Below are 10448 nucleotides of genomic sequence, written 5' to 3' on the forward strand. Positions count from 1 at the left end.
AGTGACATATGTTTAGTAAGAATTTGTCTCTTTTCTAAGCCAAGTTGAACAAGTATTTTTGTGCTTGTTATTCAATATCATACGATGCATCTCGACGAGAATTCATTCAAAATTCAATCATTGAAAACTTTAAGGTTTCTTTTTTTCCTTCAGCAATGGAGGAATTTAACGATGCTCTCACATTATCTGTTGTTTGCATCATACATTTAATTTTTGCATGATATGTCCAATATTTATTATGTTAAATTAATTTTTTATATAATTATTTTAAATCAAATAAATCTTTATAATTATCGTTAATTTAGTTATAATATTTTTTATCATTTTATATTATATGAAGTTAATATAAAATATTGGTATATTATAATTAATAATAATAAGTGCGATATTAATGTGATAGAGATATAAAATGACAATTGTGTTAAAGTTACGGTTAATTATCATTAGTAATAGTAATTTATTTAATTTAAAATAAATATATAAAGATTTTATTAAATATAATAAAAAATTAAATTTTAAATTTTTTTTTAAATAGTGTAAATTTTTTTTCAAATATTATGTCATATATTTATTATTAAATTAAAAATAAATATTACATTAAAAGTATGGATCCTCCAATCACTTTTGACTAAATATTTTTTATAAGTAAATAATTCAACTCGAAAATAATAAACGTATAACTCTAAAATAATTGGAGAAAATGATAAAGATGTAAAAAAATACAGTAATAATAAATAGTTTAAATTAAAGTAACCGAAAATAATATGTAGTACTCTTATATCGAATTCCATCATATCAAGAATAAAAAAGAAAGAAATTAATAAAATAATATGACTATGGTTTCTATAAGTAGATGGCATTCTCATATTCTCATCATTCCCACTGGCAAGTCTCATTGAGACTACAAATATCTTCTCTCTTTGTGTATAGTTTCTCAGCCATTAGTTTCAACCCAGTAAGTTCAAAGTTCAAACCCCTTTCTTGGGTTTACTGCTTCCACAATGTAACATTTGCATTATTCTTCATTGTTCCGCTACTGGGCTTCAGCGAAATACTTCACCTCAATCTTCTTTTTCAGAATCTTTTCTTTTTTCTATTGTCATTTATATTTTTATCTTATCTGGTAGCAAATGCAAATGCTTTGAAGCATTTGGTTTTTGGCTTACAAACAGATTGCTTTCACATTTGCTCTGTCTCCGTCTTTGTTTTAGTTTTCTGCCATTTTTAGGATCCTAATCTTCACTGTTTCATTCTATTCGCTGATTTATCTATCTAAAATATAGATCTTTTATCATTCCTTTGAAAACGTGTTCACATTTTTTACAGTGCCAAAAATTGTTTTCTTTTTTTTTTTTTGCATGCTTAAGTTTCACTTTTTTGCTTACTTACCATTCTAACTATCTTTAAATCTTCAATCTTTCAGAGCAAAAGCTTCTTCTGGGAACTCGAAGCATGGCTAGATTTTCAATACCCAAGTTGGGATTTCTACTCTTGTGCTGCTTAGCAGCTGTTGCAGATGCAACATATATGAAGTACAAAGACCCAAAACAGCCATTGGGTGTTAGGATCAAAGACTTAATGAGCAGGATGACTTTAGCTGAAAAAATTGGCCAAATGACCCAGATCGAGCGCAGTGTTGCTACCCCAGATGTGATGAAGAAGTACTTTATTGGTATAAACTAAATCCTTTTTTAACAATCTTTAGTATGTGCACATTTTAGTTTTTCACACGTTTGTTTAAATGGTCTGTTTATCTCATTTGTTCTATAATTGTGTCTTTTTCTTATCAGTTTGATGAAAAATCCATTATAATTTGTACATTTAGATTCACTTAGTCACTTTCATGGTTCAATTTAGCAACGGATTTATACATTTGGCACGTATTCATTTAATTGAATATGTTAAACATATTCATTTTCTTATTTACTGTTAATGGATAAGTTGTAAGTGTATATAAGTCCACTTAAAAACTTTAACTCTGCTACCGGTGTATAGGATAATATTCCTTTTTTATTTTCTTATCTAAATGAATGTCTTGCTTTTTGCTACTGTTTATGACAAACGAGTTGTGTTGTAAATGAATGTTCTTTGGTTTGTGTAGGGAGCGTTTTGAGCGGAGGAGGGAGTGTACCAGCTGCAAAAGCTACTCCTGAGACTTGGATTAAGATGGTGAACTCAATCCAAAAGGGGGCATTATCCACCCATCTTGGGATTCCAATGTTATACGGGATAGATGCAGTTCATGGCCACAACAATGTGTACAAGTCCACTATTTTTCCTCATAACGTTGGTCTTGGAGTGACCAGGCAAGTCATGCTCTTGAGGCAAACATGTTCTTTGAATTTTTTTTTTTTATGTTTAATCAAGGTTGTATATTTTACCTTGAAGTATGAACTTTCATTTTTGTTTTGTTATATAGAAAGTTGTTTTCCTAACTTGAATTAAGTGTCTTATTATTGAACTGAAGTGGTGCTTCGAGATTCAAATCGTTTAACCTGCATAGACCAAAATGGTAATATTAAATTTAGTGGATGAAAATTTAAACAATTGAGAACTTCGTCATCGTTACAATAATTAAATGATGTTCCCATGAATTTGGTATTCTATGCTACTCTAATTCTTGAACTATTAAGAATATGGATATTCGGGGATTTCCAGAATGAAGATTACTGAGAAGGTTTATAATGGTGTTGAGTTTTCTTATCCTATCAATAAAGCAATTGGAAATATTGTTGTAATTTGAATGGAGAGCTAGGAGTGCTTTCTTTCTGCGTTGCCCATCTATTAAAGTCAAATCAATTGTTTTACAATTCTTGGTTGGAATTATTTAAACTTCTTTTTATCTACAGGGATCCTCAACTTATCAAGAAGATCGGTGATGCAACTGCTCTTGAAGTTAGAGCTACAGGAATCCCCTATGTTTTTGCCCCATGCATTGCGGTAATTAAAACACAGGAACATGCTTGAATGCTGATTATTGTGGCCTAGACCATGTGTCTGATTGTTCTTTTCTTTTTACTTCTGCTGTCAAATCTTTCACAGGTTTGCAGGGATCCAAGGTGGGGTCGATGCTATGAAAGCTACAGTGAGGATCATAAGATTGTTCAGTTGATGACTGAGATTATACCTGGTTTACAAGGAGACCTCCCTGCCAATGCTAAAAAGGGTGTTCCCTTTGTTGCTGGAAAGTAAGTCTTTACTATAAACAGCCACCTGATAACTCTAACGTTCCTACTAAGGAAAATATTAGTTATGAAATTTCTCAACCGGCAAGTGTCCCAAATTTGTCTTTATTCTTTTGGACATCTATAGGTGTAATCATGTGGCAGGCTCTATAAACAGTCACCTGATAACTCTAACGTTCCTACTAAGGAAAATATTAGTTATGATGGCAATTTCTCAACCGGCAAGTGTCCCAAATTTGTCTTTATTCTTTTGGACATCTATAGGTGTAATCATGTGGCAGGCTCTCATTGTGGGCCATTTAGTCATCTAAATATAAAACCCGACTTGAATAATGAAAGCAAAGTTCTAGGTCCATCTAACACTTCAATTTCATACCTTGTTAGTTAGATGAGGTTACATCATCTGATCTGGTCTTGGAAAGTGTCTGCTCCATTAGATTTATAACACTCTGCTATAGTGGTCAGCCATCCAGTGCTTTATGCAGAAGGCAGGGTAAAACTCAAGCAAAATGTTTGCCCCAGCTTCCATATTGGGCTTTATGTATTTTCCAGTTTTAATCATTCATTTTCTTTTTTGGGGGTTTTGCATTCTGTCTGGTAGCACAAACACCAGCTTAGCATAAAGTGGACAATTCCCTTTACAGATTTACCTGATTCAGTGGATCAATAGCTGCTGAATTTTACCGCTGGGAAAAAATGTGTCATGTTAAAATAGTTGTGCAGATTTAAAGTATGTTCTCCTAACGTATATTTTCAAATTAGGCATGAAGTAATTAATCAATTTGGTCTGATTAAGTCTGAACTTTTAACTTCGAAAGTAATAATTTCTCCTAATCAATTAATTACTTTGTTAGGAAAAAGGTGGCAGCCTGTGCTAAGCACTATTTGGGGGATGGAGGTACGACAAAGGGCATCAATGAGAACAATACTGTGATTAGCTTGAATGGATTACTCAGCATCCACATGCCTGCATATATTAACTCCATCAGAAAGGGTGTTGCAACTGTTATGGTATCTTATTCTAGCTGGAATGGGAAAAAGATGCATGCTAATCGTGATCTTGTGACTGGGTTCCTGAAAAACAAGCTTAAGTTCAGGGTAACAAAAAATAACTTGAACTAAATTTGTTTCTATTTACTAAAATCAGTTTAAAGCATTGGTTTGATGCATTGCTTTGGGTGTATTTCAGGGTTTTGTTATATCAGATTGGCAGGGTCTTGATAGGATTACCTCTCCTCCACATGCTAACTACTCATATTCTGTAGAAGCTGGAGTCAGTGCAGGGATTGATATGGTCAGTCAATATTTATTACTATTATCAATGTCAATGCAATTTAAAAATTTGATGCCATCAATGCACAATTTTTTTTAGCATATGGTACATTCCTTCAAGCATTTAAGATTTTTACATTCATCTTTCACCCTCTTGTTTTCTAATATGTCTCTGGATGTTGTGCAGATTATGGTTCCTTATAACTTCACAGAGTTCATTGATGACCTAACCTATCAGGTCAAGCACAATATCATTCCTATGAGCAGGATTGATGATGCTGTGAAGAGGATCTTGAGGGTTAAATTTGTCATGGGTCTCTTTGAGAATCCAATGGCTGATTACAGCCTGGTTAACCAACTTGGGAGTCAGGTACATCGAATCTATTCTGTTGTTACATATGGACTCGGACTCTCTTCATTTATCTTCATTTACAAGCAAAGAGGAAAGCAAAAAGTCTTCACTAAATGAATAATGTGCTTTGAACAGGAACACAGGGAGTTGGCAAGGGAAGCTGTAAGGAAAACTCTTGTCCTATTGAAGAATGGTGAGTCTGCTGATGAGCCATTGCTACCGCTTCCCAAGAAAACAACCAAGATACTAGTTGCTGGAAGTCATGCTGATAACCTGGGCTATCAATGTGGAGGCTGGACCATTACATGGCAGGGTCTTAGTGGCAATGATCTCACAAGTGGTATGCTTTAAATTTACACTTATAACACTAAAGACATATAGGTTTTGATAAATACTGACCCAGAAAAGCATTTAAGAGACAGGGAAATTTACCTCCTTGTCTCTGTTAAAAGATTTTCCCAATTTGGTGCACTTGGACTTCTGTGTGAGTAGTATTTTTATTGCCATAGGCACACAATATGGTGACATGCTTGGAACTTAATAGAACAGGAGCTCCAAATTAATAGGAGAGCCACTTAATTAACTAAAAAGATATCAGGCACCGATTTCATTGTCTGAAATCAATCCCGGTGGTAAATGTCATGTGATTGTTAGTGTGCTTTTGCCAGTGTTATCAACCACCCTATTTTGAGGGCCTAGCTAAAACTGAAATATAACATCAGTTTTGCTTAGTTTAATCATAGTTGAAGCCCTTATGTTCTATGGCTTATGTCTCGGGTATCACGGAAGAAACAATCAATCAGCAAAATGTGCAAACCGATCCTTAATTGTCAGGGTGTTATCAATTGGAAATTTTCTCAAAATGTAAATTTAGAATGATTTAACTGAATACAATCTGCATGAACAGGTACCACTATCCTCCAGGCTATTAAAAAAACGGTTGATCCAACCACTCAAGTTGTCTACAGTGAGAACCCTGATGCAGATTTTGTCAAGTCCAACAAATTTTCTTATGCCATTGTTGTTGTGGGAGAACCCTCGTATGCAGAAACATTTGGTGACAGCCTGAATCTTACAATATCTGAGCCTGGACCAAGCACTATTTACAATGTTTGTGGGGCTGTGAAATGTGTTGTTGTTGTCATTTCTGGCCGCCCCGTTGTCATGATGCCCTATCTCTCATCAATCGATGCACTTGTAGCTGCTTGGCTTCCAGGAACTGAGGGCCAAGGTGTTGCTGATGTTCTGTTTGGTGACTATGGGTTCACCGGCAAGCTTGCAAGGACATGGTTCAAGACTGTTGACCAGCTCCCTATGAATGTTGGCGATCCACATTACGACCCTCTCTTCCCATTTGGATTTGGTTTGACTACTAAACCTACCAAGCAGAACTAAAATCACGTTGGAGCTTGCTCCTTTATATTTGACTTCTTTTTCCGATTTTTACATGTAGAAACTTGTTAGATATTGTCCCTCTTCATTGAAGAGTTCACAATTTCTACTTATTAATCTTGTATCAAGTGGTCGAGAAACGTTTAAGAGGGATGACAATCTTCTTTTCAAACTTTTAATGTGAAGAACAGATTTGCAAATTGTGTGCACCCCAATTGCAATGGGAAAATTGATTGCTCTGTCTATGGGTAACATGAAATTTTAGCCATGAGAAAATCCAAAGGACCATATCTTACTAGACACATGTCCTCCTCTCCACGCTGGAAATCATATGTACTTTTCTGAAGTGCAAAAATGTATTGTTCTTTATCACACAGCCATAGGGAGAGAGGCAATAAGAGCAACACTTTTAGCAAACTGTTGACATTTGATTTTTCGAGTGGAGTGGTATTACTTTGCAAAAATGAAAAAGCTTTCTAGGTCTAATCGTAAATAAATCTTTTGCTTTTGAAGTTTAGAAGCACAATCATTTTATAGCGAAGCAAATCTAAACAAACCAACCAAAATTGTAGGTAACTTTATCTAATCCAGTAAGTAAAACAGATGCATCTTGCTTGAGTTTATCTAATCCTCATTCCATACCAACATTATCTCCATAAATCCCCACTGCATGACCATGCCTGTGTAACAACTTGAACATACTCCTTTAGATATTTCTTAGGCTATCTGTTAACCATTCTGAAGGTTCTTTTCCTCTTTTTCCTTTTGTTCCTTAGCAGCAAGGTTTGAGTATGATTTTGTTTTTCCAGTACTAAATTCTACATTCCTTTTCGATAAAACTTGTTCATTAGTTTAGAACAATGTATATTTGTCGAGAAAATCGAAATGCAAGTTTATTCCCAAACTTGGATGGAAGATGTTTCAAGTGTTTAATCATTTGCAGCTAATTGTTGCCTTGTTAATCATTTGCAGCAAATTGTTGCCTTTCTTTTTTTTTCTGTTTTCCTCCGTGTTTTAGACATCGAGTCTGAATGGACTGTGGTCTGTTATTTTGTCACAGAAGCAAAGATTAGCTCATAAAGCAAAAGAAAATGGCAAGAGTACCGGTCCCCTTAGTGGGATTATTTCTTCTCTTCAGTTTCTTGGCACTCACCGCACAAGCAAGAACTGAGCACATGAAGTACAAGGACCCCAGCCTGCCCACGAACATTCGGATTAGGGACCTCATGAAACGAATGACTGTAGAGGAAAAGATTGGTCAGATGGTGCAAATTGACCGTGCTGCGGCCACTCCAAAGATCATGCGGGACTACGGGATAGGAAGCGTCCTAAGCGGCGGAGGAAGTGTGCCTCGTCCTAAGGCCACTCCACAGGATTGGATCAAAATGGTTAATAATTTCCAAAATGGTTCTCTCTCAAGCAGGCTTGGGATCCCAATGATTTATGGCATTGATGCTGTGCATGGACAGAACAATGTTTACAAGGCCACCATATTTCCTCATAACATTGGCCTTGGTGCTACAAGGTAACACCATTTATTTATTTATTTCTAGAACAAGTTAACTTCCTGTCAAAAATTTTCAAGGACAAGTCTGTGTTTTGTCGGTTACTCTCATTATTTATTAATCTTGGACAAATTAACCAGGGATCCCGAGCTTGTGAGGAGGATTGGTGCTGCGACGGCTCTTGAAGTTAGAGCTACTGGCATAAATTATGCATTTGCACCATGCGTTGCGGTAAAGGAATATTTGACCATAAGTTGTGCTTCGTTTCTCTATTCACAGAAATTATATCCCAACTTCTCAAATATTTCAAGGTTACACAAATTGAAGTGCGGTTGATTTGTTAATTCTTATGAATGATAGGTCTGTCGAGACCCCAGATGGGGTAGATGTTATGAGAGTTACAGTGAAGATCCTGAGATCGTCAGGGAAATGACGGAAATCATAAATGGATTGCAGGGTGAAATCCCTCAGAATTCACGCAAGGGTGTTCCTTACATTGGTGGAAAGTAAGTTAATGCGCAAAGTATGAATCTCTGAGAAGATTGAAGATTGTTATTGAGTTTGCTCTTTCATTATGAATCTCCGAGAAGATTGAAGATTGTTAATGGGTTTGCTCTTTCATTAATTTCGTCTATTTATAAACTTTCTTCGTCCTTTTTTTTGTTTTTTTGTCTTTTGTGCTTTGGAAAAGGGACAAGGTTGCAGCTTGTGCCAAGCACTTTGTGGGTGATGGTGGCACAACCAATGGCATCAATGAAAACAACACGGTGATTGATAGGCATGGATTGCTGAGCATTCACATGCCAGGTTATTATGAGTCCATCATTAAAGGAGTGTCGACAGTCATGGTTTCCTACTCTAGCTGGAATGGAGAGAAAATGCATGCTCACCACGACCTTGTCACCAATTTCCTCAAGGGCACCCTTAGGTTCAGGGTAAATTTTACTATATCACTAATTAATGACAACTGGAGCAAAACAAAAATCTTATGATCTTTTGCATCACGTACAAATTGCAGGGCTTTGTCATCACTGATTGGGCGGGTATTGATAAGATTACAGCTACTCCCCATTCAAACTATACATTTTCAGTTCTGGCTGGGGTTCAAGCTGGCATTGACATGGTGAGGAGCTCTGGCCTGTTAATTTTTGAAATCTTTTTTTTGTTCCTTCCATAAGAATAAACTGGTTAGTTTCCTTACGGTCGTCTTCTGCTTGCTTTCCAGGTTATGATTCCCTTCAACCATACCGAGTTTATTCGCACTTTGACTAAACTTGTCAAAGACAAATTCATTCCCATGAGCCGTATTGACGATGCTGTTAGGAGGATTTTGAGAGTGAAATACAAACTTGGTTTATTCGAGAACCCCATGGCTGATGAAAGCTTTGTGGATGAGCTTGGAAGCCAGGTTATTAATCAACATGCTTTTCCCGAGATTCTGGTAACATTAACATTAAGAACAAGCTTCGGGTCAGCAAAATTAATACGTGTGTTCTGAAACAGGCTAATCGAGAATTGGCAAGGGAGGCTGTCAGAAAATCGCTTGTTTTGTTGAAGAATGGAGAAAATGCAGATGATGCTGTGCTACCCCTTCCCAAGAAGGCATCTAGGATCTTGGTTGCTGGAAGCCATGCCAATGATTTGGGTAATCAATGCGGTGGTTGGACTATCTCTTGGCAAGGACTTAGCGGAAACCACACTGCTGGTAAGTGTTCCTTCTGTTAAATTTCAGTACTAAGTAGCGACTAACTCTATCATCAGCAAACACTTTAGTTTTTAACGAAAGCATTATATGTGTTTTAAATCAACAGGAACCACCATTCTCGAAGGTATTTCAGCAGCTGTAGACCCTGACACAAAAATCGTCTTCAAAGAGAATCCTGACATGGATTTTGTCAAGTCCAAAAACTTCTCCTATGCCATTGTTGTTGTTGGAGAGCCTCCCTATGCTGAGGGACAAGGAGACAGTATGAACTTGACAATTCCTGAGCAAAGTCAATATACAATATACAATGTCTGTGCGAATATCAAGTGTGTGGTTGTTCTAATTTCCGGGAGACCTCTGGAGGTACTGCCCCATCTTGACCAAGCAGATGCTTTCGTTGCAGCGTGGCTGCCTGGGTCGGAAGGCCAAGGGGTTGCTGATGTTCTTTTTGGAGACTACGGGTTCACCGGAAAACTGCCTAGAACCTGGTTCAAGACTGCGGATCAGCTCCCAATGAACGTCGGTGATCCTCATTACGACCCTCTCTACCCCTTTGGTTTTGGTCTCACAACCAAGCCTGTCTAGCCAACAAATTAGCCTCGGGCGTCTGATCTTGTCTAAGCGGTAGTCTTTAGTTTCGTTTTGTTTTTTGGATTTTTATCCTTTCTAGTTTAACTTGACAGTAGCAGTTAAAAGTCTTGTTTGCCATTCCAATGGCGTATGAAAGGAGGTTTTGCTTTGTCATCACGTAAGATAATAGCAGTAATTCTGCACAAGAAATACAAGGATTGAATCCACGAGGTTGGAATGAAAACATCCATTTGTAAATTAAGTGGGTTCTGCACATTTATCTGGTTTATTTTTAAGTGGCCGACCACTCTGATAAATTTTTAAAAATACTCTCCTGGCTTTCTTACACATTTTGGAAGAGTGATCATCGGAAAGGAGAGCATGAAATAGGAATACTGGCAATTTCTAGACTTGTAGTTGCACACTTTCACTTGTGGAGTATAGAACAGATAAACAAATAAACCAAC

The 10448-nt window shown here is 36.6% G+C and overlaps 2 protein-coding genes across 2 annotated transcripts; both read left to right on the top strand.

Annotated features, from left to right (window-relative positions):
* The first annotated feature begins 875 nt into the window (after window positions 1-875).
* LOC110411884 (Glycosyl hydrolase family protein) lies at window positions 876-6401 on the top strand. Its single transcript, XM_021422240.1, has 10 exons — window positions 876-955; window positions 1424-1672; window positions 2102-2306; window positions 2850-2940; window positions 3043-3188; window positions 4040-4283; window positions 4375-4479; window positions 4645-4827; window positions 4945-5149; window positions 5717-6401. The coding sequence occupies exons 2-10, from the start codon at window positions 1453-1455 to the stop codon at window positions 6202-6204; spliced, it is 1887 nt and encodes a 628-aa protein (XP_021277915.1). The 5' UTR covers window positions 876-955; window positions 1424-1452; the 3' UTR covers window positions 6205-6401.
* A 515-nt stretch (window positions 6402-6916) lies between these two features.
* On the top strand, window positions 6917-10272 carry LOC110412181 (uncharacterized). The gene is made up of 9 exons (XM_021422672.1): window positions 6917-6984; window positions 7262-7726; window positions 7847-7937; window positions 8067-8212; window positions 8398-8641; window positions 8725-8829; window positions 8932-9114; window positions 9210-9411; window positions 9518-10272. The coding sequence occupies exons 2-9, from the start codon at window positions 7293-7295 to the stop codon at window positions 9994-9996; spliced, it is 1884 nt and encodes a 627-aa protein (XP_021278347.1). The 5' UTR covers window positions 6917-6984; window positions 7262-7292; the 3' UTR covers window positions 9997-10272.
* The last annotated feature ends 176 nt before the right edge of the window (window positions 10273-10448 follow it).

The sequence above is a fragment of the Theobroma umbraticum genome, unplaced genomic scaffold (assembly GCF_002168275.2).
Source record: "Theobroma umbraticum cultivar Fairchild unplaced genomic scaffold, ASM216827v3 scaffold_95.0, whole genome shotgun sequence".
In the NCBI taxonomy this organism is placed as follows: domain Eukaryota; kingdom Viridiplantae; phylum Streptophyta; class Magnoliopsida; order Malvales; family Malvaceae; genus Theobroma; species Theobroma umbraticum.

Excerpts from the sequence above, each read along its gene's own strand:
- LOC110411884 (XM_021422240.1), top strand. The coding sequence starts at position 1,453 with ATGGCTAGATTTTCAATACCCAAGTTGGGATTTCTACTCTTGTGCTGC. Across the intron at positions 1,673-2,101 it reads GATGAAGAAGTACTTTATTG|GGAGCGTTTTGAGCGGAGGA; the intron begins GTATAAACTAAA and ends TGGTTTGTGTAG. Across the intron at positions 4,828-4,944 it reads TTAACCAACTTGGGAGTCAG|GAACACAGGGAGTTGGCAAG; the intron begins GTACATCGAATC and ends TGCTTTGAACAG.
- LOC110412181 (XM_021422672.1), top strand. The coding sequence starts at position 7,293 with ATGGCAAGAGTACCGGTCCCCTTAGTGGGATTATTTCTTCTCTTCAGT. Across the intron at positions 8,213-8,397 it reads GTTCCTTACATTGGTGGAAA|GGACAAGGTTGCAGCTTGTG; the intron begins GTAAGTTAATGC and ends GCTTTGGAAAAG. Across the intron at positions 9,115-9,209 it reads TGGATGAGCTTGGAAGCCAG|GCTAATCGAGAATTGGCAAG; the intron begins GTTATTAATCAA and ends GTTCTGAAACAG.